The sequence below is a fragment of the Tauraco erythrolophus genome, chromosome 8, assembly GCF_009769465.1.
Source record: "Tauraco erythrolophus isolate bTauEry1 chromosome 8, bTauEry1.pri, whole genome shotgun sequence".
Taxonomy (NCBI): Eukaryota; Metazoa; Chordata; class Aves; order Musophagiformes; family Musophagidae; genus Tauraco; species Tauraco erythrolophus.
In genome coordinates, this window is record NC_141472.1 from 24,322,082 (window position 1) to 24,338,043 (window position 15,962).

A 15,962-nucleotide genomic window follows, 5' to 3' on the forward strand; every position below is an offset into this window, starting at 1 on the left:
TGTCATGCACACACACACTCCCTCCCTTCTACCCACGTATGCTATTGAAAGAAATTCCCTTGATTTTAATGGAGAAGAAAAACCTGTGTTGTATTGGAGGTAAGCAGAAAAGTAGTTTAATCAATTTTAGTTATGCTGCTTCCCTCTCCTTGTTTAGCTGACCAGCAGAATGACTTCAAAGTAATACTTGTATTGCCTTACTCTGGGGAGCGTCATACTAACAACAATTTTGTTTGCTACACACAAATAAAGCTTTGACCCACCGAACTGTTCTGATTGGTGTAAATGGGAATTCTGGAAGTGTTTGTTGATGTAAAGTGACATGTTTTGCAAGACTGAGGATGCAAATGTTGGTATTTACACAGCATTTCTTTGCTTGTTTGGTTGAACTTGTCCAAACACCTGCTTCGAGGAAAAATATTTACAAATAATTATATAGCTGCAGCAGCATTTAAGTCATTGCCCTTCGAGGAGAGGCAGAATTCGGGCGCAGGGCAGTATGTAAATTGCTAGAACTCAAACATAGGCCTGTGAAAAGAAAGAAGAATTAATGCCTATTGTCCTGTTTTCAGAGAAAGTATGTAATTCTTCCAGTCCAAGGTACAGAAGCTTTTTATTTTAATCCTGTTTCTGGCTCAAAGATGAGGGTTTATAAAGGCCTGTAAATCTCTCCATGTGGATGGACTGCTGAAATTTCAGCCGTGCATTTCTGTGTATAGAAGCTGTTCCATCTTTAAGTTGATGATTGGGGCCAAGAAGTTCAAATGAGGTTATTGAGATTATTTTAAATGAGAAATATTATCTCATGCAGACTGTAAGACTTTTCTGACTTTGATTATCTTTCATCTGATTTTGATCTAAAATTTTGTTTGGAAGAAAAACACTTGTTTGTAATAGCTTGTAAAAGTCAATGCCTTTAGTGTTTAATAGAGTCCATGCTGTGTATTCTCTGTATTCCTTGAATATTATGTATCACTTTCATTTATAATGGAAAGCATTAAAACAGTTTTGTAATACCTAAATAACTGCACAATACCAAGATGCACTTTGCTTACAGCAACAAAGAAAGAATTTAAGAAATCTTGTTCAGTTGGGCTTGTAAAAGTCAGTATGCTTCTGGCACTGAATCGGGCGTTAATTAAGTTAAAAACTCAGCAGTGAAAAGTACTGGGTGTAAACTTGCGACAGTGAAAGTTGAAAAGGATGAGGGGGTGAATACAGGAGTGAAGCATAGTAGTTACAGCAAATTATTCATCAGCATGGTTGTATGGGAAAGTTTCTCTACATTCCCCAGAGCAGACTGCTGCTGATAAATATAATCGTTATAAAGGTTAGTAAGAAGCATGCTTCTCCTTCTCCAAAAGAATTTTTTCCTACATTATAGTTAATGTTGAAGTCCTGTACCCATTTTTTAAAAGGAGCAGAGGCTTTCTGGTGGAAGTAATGGGTCAGCCAAAATAGCTTTGGTGTTACCACCATCATGCAGGGAGCCAGCTTGCTTTGAAGAAATAACTTCTTCCTTCCTTGCCTGTTGCAAGAATCCAGTAAGAAATGGATCTGGGGGATTTTGAGTGCGCAGAAGACAGCGGAGAAGAGGGCTAACGGCAGCTCTTAAGTGTAGATGGGGATGACCTTGGGGAGGAAATAACAGCGTTTGTTTGGGGCCCTGAGTTACCAACCAAGGAGGGAGTTTAACTTAAAGGGGGACAAAGGGGAAGGAGGTTCCTCTGTCAGTGGCAGCAAAGGTGACCGTGAAAACTGCTGGTTGGGTTTATGCTGTGAAGAGAGCTGGGACAGGACTTCTGCCTGTGCTTCATACCACCTGTCTCCCCTCACACAGTGCATGAGAAATTAGGCTTGGGCTCCAGTAGCAGCACTGATGTTTGAGGAGATAGTAAATGTAACCCTGTTCCTGAAAGTGAGTTTCCCACTTGGCTTTCTGAGGATGCAGGGCATGGAGTGAGTGTTGAGGAAGCAGCTGTGAAAGATGAGCAGAAGAATCTGGTGGCAGGTAGGTACTCAAAGTGTTTCTTCTTTGTTTTGCAAGGAGTGTTAACTCAAGATGCTTGGTGCTTCTGTTTGTGGAACTCAAGCTATGTACTTTAGGAGAAAGCTCTTTATTGCATCCTAGCTTTCAGGATGTGAACTGCCAAGGTGCTTCTCTTGCAATCTATTAAACAAAACACTTGTTTTAGTACCATTTCTTAGCCTGAACTTAACTTTTTTTCCTCTTTTATTTTCTCTCCTGTAATGAACTACGACGCCTTGTTTGCTGACATGGTTGTCTGTCCGTTCTGCCTGTGTCGCATAGCATCTATGTATAGCTTCTTGCTCAGGATAGGAAAGTTTCCCTGCTTCCCATTCTCTTCCAGTGATTAAGATCATGTCTGTTCTCCAGTTTACTAAACCCTCTTATTTCTTGGTAATGCAAATGTACAAAACTTTGAAGTTTGACCAAACTTAGGTAGCTAAAGGACATAACTGCTAAGAGAAGGCTCCTGGTGGCTGAAGAGCTTCCTACAAGGGAGAAAGCTTTTTCTGTTCCAAACACCTGCATAAAACCCAGAAATCAGCTATAGTGCTTCCCAAAGTCATATTACTGTGCTTGGCTCAATTATTCTTCCTGTATCTGAACCTTCAGCTGGAAAATGGGTCTGTTGCAGTGGAACCCAACCTTTTAAAGCAGCTGAAAGGAAGAGGGAGTAAAATTTGCCTTCACGGTTTTTACTGCAGAGCTTCCTAGCTGCTGTCCTGCATAATTTTATTTATTACCCACCTACCTATATTTGAGGCACATGTGTATGTGAGGTAAAAGGGAAGGGTCTGTATTAGCCTCTTTCCTGGCCACTGTGATACTGAGCAGCTCTGCTTTTCTTTTCCATACCTTTCCCAATCTCTAAATCCATCCAGTGCCTGCCTCCAGTGTTACATCTAAAACATGATTTTGAACAGGAGAGAAAAGCAGCAGCAGAAAAGCTCAGATCAATTGACAATTCTTACCTCTATTGATGTTCAGAATAGCAGCTGAAAAAGCCGTGAGCAGAGCTAGGCGTTTCATCATGACTAGGAGATAGCGGCCAGAAGGGCAGATTCAGGTTTTGCTCTATTTGAGAGGTTTTAATTGAACTTTTCTTACTGGTCATGGAAGAAAAACATCTGTATGAGCATCCTTTTATAGCAGTTCTTGAAAAAAGATTTGAGAGTTTGTTCCTAGTGGAGGTAACATATGTTTGGTTGAGTTTTAAGCATTTGTTAGATTTATTAGTGTATCAAAGGTTAAGCTCTCCCTTTCAGTTCAAGCTGCTCTTTGTTTTCTTTTCCTGTTTATTCAGCCAGTTATATATTACTCAATTACTGTTACAGATTTACTGCTTTCTCTTCCCTGCTCTCCTTCCTTTCTGTCAGGCTGTTTTCATAACTGTAAATATAATAAAGACTGTGAGTCATACGAAGTTTTAAAAGTTTTGAATGTCAATCAAGTTTTTTGTACTTTCTTTTGATATTAAATCTGGGTTATTTTTTGCATTTGATACTTCATGAAAGTGTTGCAAATAGATACGAGTATTTGCTAATTGCAGAGCTATGTTGCATATGGACATGTCAAGTTTGTATTTGTGTTTTGGGCTAGCCCTATTTACTTCAAAAGTCTAAGTTCTTAACCTCTTTAGAAGTAACTGTCATTGGAACTAAAGTTCCACTACACTTTTTTTTTTTTCTTTTTTAAAAAGAAGAGAGGAGTACTTCTTTTGGCCCAATAATGTGCTGTAAAGGAACTTCTGTATCAGAACACATTTCTATAATTCCTCAGTAATAATAATAATAAACTTTATGCGAATTTATAACGTAAGGTACTTTTTCTATCCTCGTTGCCTGCTAGGATTCTGAGCTTTTGGCTGTCTTCCTAACAGAGAAGCAATTCCTGTGCCTGGAGAGGAGCTGCGTTTTGTTGGATGGCACTGAGTCAGTGGCTGTCTGTGCTCAGGAGTTGGGTGGTCTTTCATATGTTTTAAGTGAGCTTGCAAAGGTTGTCATAATAATAGTTATGATTTGACTTTGAAGGGCAATGAATGAATCATTTTTATAGAAGTTTTAAATTTGTACTTGACTTAATTATTTTACATGTTTATACTGGAGTTGGTGCCTCTTTAATGCTAAGACAGGCACAATTAAAAAAATGCCTGTACCATACAGATTTCTGTTTACATTGCCTCTGGATCGCCCCTTTTTCCTTGTAATAAGAGAAAACATTGCATGAATTATGGCTCGAATACAGTCTCTTCTGTTTTCAAGACTGCCACTGCCACTGCCATGGGGACAGACAATCGGGCAAGTGTCGGTTCCAAATGGCCTGGAGGGAACTGAAGGATTCCTTTGCTGCTTTCTTGCTTTTAGTGTGAACCAGACGTCTGAAGATTCCATTAAGGTTTCACCTTACTGTCATGGTTACCGTCCCAGTCCTGTGATTTATTTCTCTCTAGGATAAGACTTTTGAAAAAAAATTCTGTTCTTCAGAGCTATGAGGCTAGTTTCAGGGGGTTCCACTCATCCCATTGACTAGGAAAAACTTTTCTCTAGCAAAAGCTTTGAAAACATGTCTTGATTCCAGGGATGCCTCATTTTCTTGATTCAATTTGTATATGGAAAGAGAGTGGAAACACAGGTATTTTAATTTTTTTTCTTTTGTTGTAGCAGTCATCTGAATATAGGCATAAGTAAGAGAGCATCTGCAGATGATTTATTGCTTGCTGGAATCTCACTGAGTAAACCTTTAAAAAAAAACCTCAAAAAATTCTTCAGAGATCAGTTAATTAATAATCTTATCACCTACAGCATTACTACTGGCATGTCAGTTGGTGTATGAGTTACACAACACTTTTTCGTGTTGGGAGAGCTGTTTACCCAATGCCTCATTTCTAGTACCATCTTATGTAATATTTTTTAAATACCAGTGTTATTTGCAATATTGGTCTCCTTTCAGCCTTGTGAATCTGTATAGAGAAGCTCACTGTGAAATGCCCCATTATCGCAAAAGATTTACAAATTGTTCATGTTTGTTCCTCTACCTGGAAATTGAACTTAAAATGTGTTTCTGAACTTTGGGTTTTTTGGTACCTATTGAGCCACCTGCTAGACACAATATCCCCTCAGAATCTTCCTCAAATAACTAAGTGGATGAGTTTAGAACCTGAAATCCCATATTTCTCTATGGAGCAGGTAAAGCAAATATTTTTCCTTTATCTTGTCCTACATGTATCATAAGCTTGGCTTGAAGGGATAACCTAAGAATGGACAGTGCTTGACTCTCATTGATCCATGCCTTGATCTTAACATCCAGCTGGTGCTTTTATAGTAGAAATAAAGAGATAGACTGTGTATCAAACAGTGGTATTGATCTAGAGATGAAAGCCTAGTATCAAGGCTGATAGGCATGTTATATAGATGCTGTGAGGCCTGTACAGCAAATACTCGGGTTGCTTAATGTTAAGGAAAAATCTTAGAATACTACAGTATGTTAGACCTAACTTAAAAGTAACCTTTTTTGCAGCACTTCTGGCAACCACGTTTTGTGTAGAAACCTGTGTGCCTGTTAAAGATGATTAGAATGTGACATTTCAACTAGCCAAACTCCAGTTAAAAATTATTATTTTGAGTTCCACCAAAAAGAGAGATGGTTTTCATGAACAACAGCAAAATGTTCTTTGAGTATGATTTTTAAACATTACCTGGTCATATATTTATTTAGGCAAGTGAATTACATCTAAATTCTCACTTAGTGGATTGGTGTGGAAAATCAGTAGGCCCGCTAAACCTTAAAAACTTTTAGGTAGAATTAGAGATGATGACAAGCAAATTAGAGACTCTGTGGAAGTCTTCAAATAAATGTTAAATGTTTTCAGGTTAATCTTAGGGTAAGAATGCCAGACATGGTGAAAATGCTTCATTAGGAATGAAATGAGAATAGTTCTTAGATTAATTTTATGTTTACAGTCCCATGTGGGTCTCTATTCTTACAAAACATCAGCCACAGACTTAAGTAGGAAGTTCAGACGTTGAGTTAGAGGGTGGAAAGAAGTGTTTCCACTTTATAAACTGCCCATTATGGTCTGCTGATACTTTAGAAACAAAATAATATGCAGAACAAATCTCAGTGTTTTGGAATAGCTTTTCTGTCATATACCAGAAGTTTTCTGGTCTTAAGGACTGTGATTAAGAAGACTATATTGTTTTAAGACTTTCATTAAAAGATGAATGTGGACAATGGATTCCAGCATTAGAGAAGAAAGCAACATACTGCTGAGGAGTCTGTTTTCTGTGATCCAAATGCAATTATGTGAAAACAAAGTAATCAATGTACAGAGGAAGACACAATATTATCGGCTTTGGACTTTGGTTTGTTCTGGGAGTTTTTTTTGAGATTCTTGGCAAGCAGTGCTGGAATTGAAAGCAGAAGTTAAATGTGCCATCATTGTTTAATTTCCTTGCATAAGAACACTTCAGAGACAATTTTATGTAAGAAGGGAGGAACAAAGATGTTTGGTGTATATGTGCAGGCATAGATCTTAAGCAAAGGTAAAGACTCATGCTGAGTCTAATGATGGTATACCTGTTTCATGTATTATAAAAACGTGAGTCAAAGCTGGGAGTGGTTGTGATGCTTTTCATGTCTGCCATTCTGTGGTACTTGTTTGAGGTGAGATGTCTGGACTCTTCAGTTCATTTACCTTTCCAACAGATATACAATGACCAGGAAAAAGTGGTTCCTGTTTTTGCCTTCACATGTTCAACGCTTTGTCTTCTTTGGTTGGTTGGTTTGCTTACTTTCTTTAGTTTATAGTGTACTTCAAGCTTGGTTCTTTATCTCCTTACAGTTTGTTGTCATTCACTTTCCTAGTTTATCTGAGCCTTTTTCCTAGTTTAGATGTTCATATGTCTTATTCTGTCAGTGCGAGACCCAAACACACTATGGGCTCTACCAGTAGACAATAACTTTACCTGAAGAAAGGACACGTATTCTCAAATGGCAGCCACTTAACTTGATCCATTAGTCTAAGGGTAGTTTTCGGGAGTTGCCTCACTTTTGTATCTTTATGCTCACCTTAAGGTGAGAACTCTGTTCTTGAGGAGCAAATTCTACTTGTTGACTGTTAGTTCTGTGAATTTGCCTTCATAACCTTATGTGCATAGCAAGTTGGAAAGAGTCGGGGAAATGTCTTGGTGGTTTCATGTACCTCTGTTGCATAGTGCTCATTTCCTGCTATGGGACGGTCATAGTGTTAATTCTGTTTTGTAGCAGCTTTAGGGAAAATCAACACTGAACATCTGGAGCTGACAGAGTGGCTCTGAAGAAAAATGGAAGGAGTTGAGATGTTATATTAGTCTCCGAGTGGTTTATTTGACATACTTTATCTCAGAGGTTTATTTCATCTAGAGGTATTTCTAAAGGCAACCTCTTTTCTGCAGTCATTGTTCTCCGTTAGACTTGACTGATGACTTGCTGTCTTATCTGGAGGAGTATTAGAGCTAAAACTGGGACAATGTAACTGTAAAGGTAGCAGAAGGTAAGTAAATTTAGGGACTTCCCATTCCAAGCCCTGATCAGAAAATTTAAGCAGTGAACTGTAATTTGCCAATGAGTGTGCTATTAAAATAAACTGTGTTGTATAGAAGCAACAGTACTTTTTCTGATAGGAGGATTTTGTGAGTCCTTGTTCTTACCGAATGTTAAAATACATAGACTTTTGCTGGTACTAGTTAGTATTAAATTCAGTCACTGAATCCCAAGAACAATACAGCTGTGCAGTGTCTGGATACAACTATAGTGTAACTTTCGACTTCTTGATCTAAAACTTTAAGTGATTGAAAAAATTCTAGAATTTCTTTCAAGCAACTTGTTAGAAATGTGTGTTTATGGAGGAGGTAGGCTGCAGCAAACAGCAGTGAAAGCTGGTTAAGATATAGTGTAGATAGTTACAGGTGATGTTCTCACTTCAATTCTCTGAGTTCAGCAGTCATTAAGGGCAAGAATCTCTAGAAGCTTATGAACAAAATAGCCTTTTCTGTTTTTGGAAAAAGCTAAGTTGTTTTTTTTGTGTGATTTTTTTGTTTGTTTGTTTGGTGGTTTGTTTTTTTTTTTTTTGGTGAGAATAGTTCCAATTCATTGGGCAGTGTAAAGCAGAGGACTTACAGTCAGTTCTTTTTCTGTCAGCTTCAGACTTGGGCTGGAAGAAGCCAGGATGGGAATACGTGAATCCAAGAGATGAAAGAGAAGTCTCTCTGAAAATCAGAAAAACAGATAATCTTGTGTTGTGGAACGAAATAAATACTGGTTTAAAGATGCGTTAGCAAGTGGACTCATCATCAAGAATTGCATAATATTAAGATATGTGCTTGCAATAACCATGCACATACGCTGCTGTAGCTGTATGTAATATGACACTGTTGACTTGAACGGATTTCATGCAATGTTTCCACATAATGATAAACAGATAATTTACTGGCTTGGGAATTTTCTGCTCTTTGCTAATAGCACACAGGAAAATAGAAACTCAATATATTGTAGGATGCTAGCTGTTAAGTAAGGTTTTGTTTTTACATACAGATTTTTAAGGAAATTTCTAATGAAATTATATACCTTATTACACATTGCTCGTTAAACTGTGTTTTCACTGATCTCTGGAAGAAGGTTTTTTTGCTTTAAGAGACTAGATGCCAAGTATCGGATCATAGACAAGAAAAAAGCTTCACGTGCAGAGAAGATAAATCCTGATCTCATATATAGGCCATTTTGCTGTACTGGTGGGAAGAGTAATGGTCCTATTTCTTGACTATTTTCATGTCAGTCTATCACGAGGTTATGCACAGTGGCTTTACAACATCTCTGTAGCTACTGTAACAAGAAAAGTTGTGTATTTCAGTTCTCAAGCTAAAAAAAAAATACTTCAGGTGAAATAAATGTGTCACGTAATTGTTAATATTCAGATTAAGAACAATAAAAATGAAAATTGAGCTGCATTTCACTAAAGGAAAGAAACCAAAAAATATTCCATGATTATACTGCAGATGAAACTGGCCTTTCAGACTGGCCTGTAGACAATAGACTCTATTGTAAAATACTCCATTTTGATTTGTGTTTGATTATGCAATTATCAAGTCCCAATTTGGGAGCTTCAATTTGCAAGCTAACCTAAAATGTGGATTACTGAATATTTGTCTCATGAAATATTTTCCCCCTCCTTCTTTTTGTCTTTTTTTTTTTTTTTTAAAGAGGTTATCTATACATATGCCCTGAAACATATAGCAGTGATTTGCATTGATAACTTCAGTCATTTGCTGGACTATGATGTTTGCATTAGTAAGGCTACAGTTGTCTCCAAGCATTTTCCTAGCAGGTAGTGTTTGAGCTTGAAGATATGCAGTGGTGATACTGTGAAACCATAATCCCCAAAGAGGGAACTGAATAAACAGGAGGAAAGTTGGTACTTTCATGATCTTTGCTTAGTGTAGAAGACAAATTTGTTCTGTGAGTAATAAAGATGATGAGTATTGGGCTGGTTATGCTTATAGGTGAAATTAGGGTCTTAAATATTGTGTTGGCCAAAACTGATGTATCATTGTAAACAAAACAAATTAATGTACTTGGTGTAGGCCTGAACTCTTGTTCAGCTGTTCCTTAGTTGAGCAGATTATGTGCAAAGTTTTGGCTCTCTGCTACTGTGGCAGAGCAGTGGAGCAGCATTATTGTAATAATCATGAAAGCGTTACAATAATTGCTTGGGGTGAGAGGTTAAAGGCAAGAAAAGCTCTAGAAAAAGCTTTATTACAGTGGCTTTTTTCCTCTTGTGGTGTGATCTTAATAGAGCTAGATCCTTTCCTGACTTTGAGTGAAAATAAAATGAAGTGCTGCTTGTACTTTTGGCATATAGAATTTTGTAAAGTTTGATAGAAAAAAAAAGTGTAGTACTCTTTGTATAAACTAGTGTTCATGGTGCCATAAGTCAAATAAACAAATGTAAATATGTCTGTTGTGCAGTAGAAAACTTTTATTGTACTGTGCTTGATGAACTTTTTTAGTACCTGAGAGATGACTGAATTGCAGGTGAGATCCCTTATGGCCTTTCCTGTCTTAGATGATTGCTACAGAAAACTTGAGAGACAGTTCTGATGTTGGAGGTTAGATCCAAAATGACTTCAGTGTGCAAGCTATCAAGCTGTCTTTGTATAGTGTCTCATGTAATTGTGTTCAAGACGGGAAGTTAAGTGCTATAAACATTAATATTCCTTGAGATAAAGATTTGAAGAGGTGGATTGTTTATGCTGTAGCCTTTGATTGTGCACAAATCTTAGCAGATAGATTTCCTCTTTTTATTTTTCTCCATTATTTTGGGGAAAGTGATCCTTATCAAGAGGAAGTGCTAGTGATAACTGGAATATCCAGGTCACTGGAAGTTCAAGTATTTCTCCTTATTTTAAGTGCCATTCTCTAGTTACTGATAGTTAAAAATACATTGCTTGTACCTTTCTAACAAGAATTGAAAGCTTGTTGTTTTTTTAAAAGGTAATATCAAATAAATAGATGCTTTATTTATTAATTTAATTAATTATTGTTTTTTTGAAAAGGGCTTCCGTACATTCAGATCACTGACGCTATTAATTTTTTTTTTGGCAACTAGGAAATATTGAAAATAGAGTCCACTAGCATTTGCAAGCAAATCTTTATCTTTCTGTGGCATATCGTCCTCAAGGATTAAATTCTGAGTTCAGTTGTGATAAATACAATTTAACAGTCATTTGAAGTCACTCTAAAGATGTAAGAATAAGTATAGAAGGGGAAAAGCAGTACTGCTTCACTTGGAATTTGAATTTTTTTTTTTGGTAGTAATAACATGTCGTAGGGTGAGGTTTTTGTTTTGTTGTGGTTTTGCTTATTAAATAGTTGTATTAATGTTCTGTATTGGTTAATAATTTCTTTTTGATGGTTATATGAAAGCTAAAAATCATGCCAAAAATAAACCAAGTCACCAACAAGTGGGGAGGAGTAAAAAAAGTTTGATTCATACATTTTGTGATGGTCACATAAATCAAAAACTCACAAACCAGGCGAGTTGCTGTAGAGACCAAAGTTTAGTTTGCAGCTATTGCCACGCATCTGGAATTGTACACAGAGTACCCCAAAGCTTATTTAAAACATTGGCAGAGAGGAAGTATAGACTTTGTTGGCGAATCCTCAGCGAGCGTGTTTGGAGGTCCGGGAGTACTCCTGATTAGCTGTGAGAGGCTGTGAATAGTTAATTATTCAGCACGGAGTTCTGAAGTTCAAAACTCTAAGCACTTTCAGCAGCAGATTGGTCATGTGAAGTCTCGTTACACAGTCGTCTTTTGCAGTGCTGCTCTGGACCTTGTTTGCTCTTCTTTGTGAGTGACTTTAAACTTTGTTTTCCCAAGAAAGATGTGTGTTTCTAACTGTTGTACACTAGGCATTTGTTCTAATTCTGTAGGACAATTATAGAAGTTAATTTCTTTGGTTACGTTTTAAGTAAACAAACTTTGGTACAGCTCCAGAATCTACATTGTGAGCGTATTTTTGGAACCTTTGTGTATTATGTTTTAAATGTATTTTAACTTTCCGTGAATGTGGCTTCATTCAATCTTTTATAAAGAATGTTTATAAGAAACGAAAAAGTTCTCATGAGGTAATGCGTCTCCACAGTGTGTTTTGGTTTCGTTTCTAGTGGTGAAATTCTTAATAATACTATCTTTTCCTTGTGAAGATATTGGTGAATTGTGGAAAGTTATTTGACTAAAAGGGGATGCTGGACTATATGTCATAGGACATGAGAGTCCTACCCTCAGAATTTACTGTAACATAAATATATCGAAAGATGTAGAGAGTTTTCCTTTTATACCATTTTGGATTTTTTTTTTAAAGTTAAATAAGCAAAACTTGTTAGTGATCACTCTTTTATTCAGGAGTACACTGCCTTGTCATTAAGATGGGAAAGGATAGCAAGAAAATTAAAATAGGAAATCAGTGTAGGTGAGAGGAAAAAATGAAAGCATATTGTGACTGAAAAGAAATATTGCAACACTGTAGTATTGATTATACTGCTATTTAATCACTGTATAGAAGTTAGTAAACTAGAGCTGGTAGGATTTGTTTGAATGATTTTGATAATCAAAAGAAAAAATTTGGGGAGGAGAAGTGTGATTATTCCCTCTCCTATCTATCCTGTATATTAAACATACTGTCAGTGCAATTTGGCTTCGTACTGCATAGTACAGTATTTCTGTTTGGAGAGCGCAAAAACAGGGTTCTTTGCGCAACCCAAGGGAGAAAAAAACTAATTTACTCTTTTTAATGTATATTAAAAAACGCTTTTTGCTTTAGGCTTGATGTTTATTGGGCTTTTTCTTTTAATATGATGCTTTGTTGTATCTTCTGTCACTACTGATCATATGTTTAAAATATTCTCTCATCCCTTCCTTGCACATATCGTTTGCATGGTCTGAGTGAATAGAATTCTGTGTGGTTCATTCCTGTTCTGAGACTTGTTAGTTTGCCAGTATGGAAATACATGTAATGTGTAAATACATGACTTTTAGTTTTTATCCATTTATTTCAGAAGAAAATCTAAAGCACCGCCTCCTCCATCTGAAGCAAAACCCATTGCTGTTTCTCCGTTTGATGACACAGAATCAACCAACCTCATCATGGAACAGAAAGAGAACATAATCGATAAAGACATTGAACTATCAGTGGTCCTGCCAGGAGATGTGATCAAGTATACTACAGTTAACGGGAGGTAAATTACACAAAATGTCATTTTTGTTCAATTTTCTTTTCTTGCTCTAGTTCACCCTTCCTTTTAATCGCTTAGTGAAATACAGAGGTTGTATAAGCCTGAACGTTTCTGGGTAGGTGTGGAAACATATACTGAACATGTTTACCTACCTTTTGGGAAGACTGTTTTTTGAGGTTCAGAAATCCTGTGTGGCACCTGTCGGGATGCATAGCCATACCTGTTGTTCTCTCTAGTCACTGTAAATCTCTAGAAAAGTGCTGATTTGTATGAGCCACTGAAATTTTCTGCATGTTTTCCTTGTTAGACCTAAAGTTGACTTCCTGCATGCTATTTGAGTACACAGTCATATGCTCAGTGCTTGCTCAGCACTACTACCTATAGACTACTAGCAGTCCTAAAAAAAGACATCACCATGTCAGACAAAAATCTATAATGCGTCAAAGAAACAGTTTCTAGCTACAGCTTTGGAAAACCTTTTCTTTTAGAATGAGATATTTTGCTTAAGCTAGTTTCAGTTTGAAATACGTATTTCAGTCTGTTAATTGGTAGTACAGATTGTGCGTATAACTCTCAAGTCACCTTTAGTTCAGGAAGAGCTGGATGTTGTCTGGTGAGTTGAAATCATAAATCCTGGGACTCCATATGTTATATTAATTATCGTAGCAGGTCTACTAAGAATGCGCCTATGCAAGGCCTTGTATGGATTAGAGCAATTAGGGTGCTAGTTTGTTGCTTTCCAAAGCTGAAATAGAGAAACTATTTGTATATTCTGGTTGTGTTAGCGTAGTGCCACTGGCTTTGCTGCTGAAAGCAAGCAGACTTATTTATTCATTTATTTAAACCAGGTGCGCTGGCTTTGGCTGGGGTAGAGTTTGTTTTCTTCCTAGTAGCTAGTATGGGGCTGTGTTTTGGATTTATGCTGAAAACAGTGTTGGTAATAAAGGGATGTTTCAGCTATTGCTGACCAGTGCTTACACAGAGTCAAGGGCTTTTCTGCTTCTCACGCCACCCCACCCCACCACTGAGTAGGTTGGGAGTGCACAAGAAGTTGGGAGGGGACACAGCCAGAACAGCTGACTCCAACTGACCAGAGGGATATTCCATACCATATGATGTTGTGCTCAGCATATAAAGCTGGGGGAAAAAGGAGGAAGGGGGTGACATTCGGAATGATGGCGTTTGTCTTCCCAAGTAACCGCTATGTGTGACGGAGCCCAGCTTTCTTGGAGATGGCTGAACACCTGCCTGCTGATGGGAAGTAGTGAATTAATTCCTTGTTTTGCTTTGCTTGTTTGTGCAGCTTTTGCTTTACTTAACTGCCTTTATGTCATCCCACAAGTTTTTCTCATTTTCACTCTTCTGATTCTCTCCTCCATCCCACCGGGTAGTGGAGTGAGTGAGTGGCTGGGTGGGGTTTAGTTGCCAGCTGGGGTTAAACCATGACACCAGGTAATGTAAATGTGTAGTTACACCTGCTACATTTCTTAATGAGAGATAAAGACTTTTGTGGCTGGAGTCTGTTTGCACACTTTGTTGATTGCTTGAGTTCATGAAGTCATTGCTTAGACATCAAATACCAGCTTGTTCACCAGAGCTGCAGTGGATGTATTTTTGTGGATTTCTTCCTCCCCCCACCTCCCCAACTCCATGTGAGTTTTTCAGGATAACTTAAATCTGAGGTCATATTCCTCAGAAGAAATTTGCTGAAATAATTGATGACTAGTATGATGCTTTATGGTATTTTTTGCTAGTGTGTTGTTTACAGCAAGGAATATTGCTGTCTGTAAATTCAGTGCCTTCCTCGGTTTTTAAAACTTCTTAAAGATGAGACTCCTTGTGTATTCTGTCAGGCGCTTCTCTTTGTTCTCTTCGCTCCCTTTGCCCACAGTCGCCAGTACCGTGTGCCCTCTGTCTTGCTTTGCTCAGAACAAAGTGCCAGAAAGGAATGTTGCATACGTCTTCACTCGGTCAAATTACATTGTGTATAATTACTTGGTGTTCAAGATAGGCCTCACAGCCTTATCAGAAGTGCACACGTTTCCCAATCAGTTTTATTATCCCACAGTTACTGGCTTTTTTTTTTTTTTTCAATCAAGATACTGTATGTGATTGATATAAATGACACTCTTGCAAACAGGAACCTATATTAGCACTGCTAGGCTCACTCAGAGTGAGGAGACGTACTGATGGAGGACGTGCAGTCCACTGTGAAATATACTTCAGACTATCTTTTCTTCTAGTTTTGCTCTGTCTTGATAGTCGTATTTTGTGGACAAATAGGCAAGATCCTCTAGAAATTACATAAAGAGATACATTGCTAATTTGTCTCTTTCCTGTTCATAATCAGAGATGAGCAGTCTCAAAGCTCCTGAGGCAAGAATACCTTTCAAAATCTCATACTAGGAAAAGCAAAACTGCATTTGTACAGCCACGTGCTCAAATGCCGTAGTCTACTAGAAGAAATTTCTCTACTGTTCTCAGATGAAGTTGGGTTGGCTGGCTCCCTGCTTTGGCACAGTGGGTAGCAAGAGCTATGTAGAACAAAGCAAGATGTTACATAGATAAATATCTTGAGTGAGCAGAAGTAGGCAGAAGAGGATCAGAATGAAATCCAAAAGAGGTTTTAGAGAAAAAGATTATGTGAGAGAAGAATTTTTCATCCTTGAGTTGTTCCTATGGGCAGCTAAAGCAAAAAACTGAGAGACTGAGAAAAGGAAGGAGAACTGAAATAGCTCATTCCTCCTTCTGAAACTTCAGGCATGGGTGGGTTCTCTTATTTAAGCCTAGATGCCAATCTGTATTTTGTACTGACTAGTGGTAGTGATTCAGTTCATCTGTTCAGAATCTGATGGTGGCATTCGGGCTGTCTTATCACCAGGATTCCTGCAGGGAGGTCCAGGCAAACAATTAATCAAAAACAAACAAACAAAACCCCCAAAACCATGGTAAGAAAAATGAGTGGTAGGAAGTGAAGATACACTGTTCAGAGGAAGGAATGAGTGAAACTTTTGTAGGTTTTTTGTTTGATTGGTGTTTTTTGGTTTTTGTTGGAATGTTTTTCAGAGTGAAGTTTCTGAATCTTCTCTGTTGGTTGTAAATACAGCATAGGACTAAAGAATTTTCTGCAGCTGAAGAAAAAAAGATAACTTGAAGAACTATTTT

At 37.6% G+C, this 15,962-nt stretch overlaps 1 protein-coding gene across 1 annotated transcript in view; it reads left to right on the forward strand.

The window, feature by feature from the left end:
- COBLL1 (cordon-bleu WH2 repeat protein like 1) overlaps positions 1-15,962 on the forward strand; it is an 82,532-nt gene that overhangs the window by 34,093 nt on the left and 32,477 nt on the right. Inside the window, exon 2 of the mRNA XM_086615753.1 lies at positions 12,621-12,800. Coding sequence (XP_086471879.1) covers positions 12,621-12,800 — 180 coding nt within the window. The remainder of the gene's footprint in view (positions 1-12,620; positions 12,801-15,962) is intronic.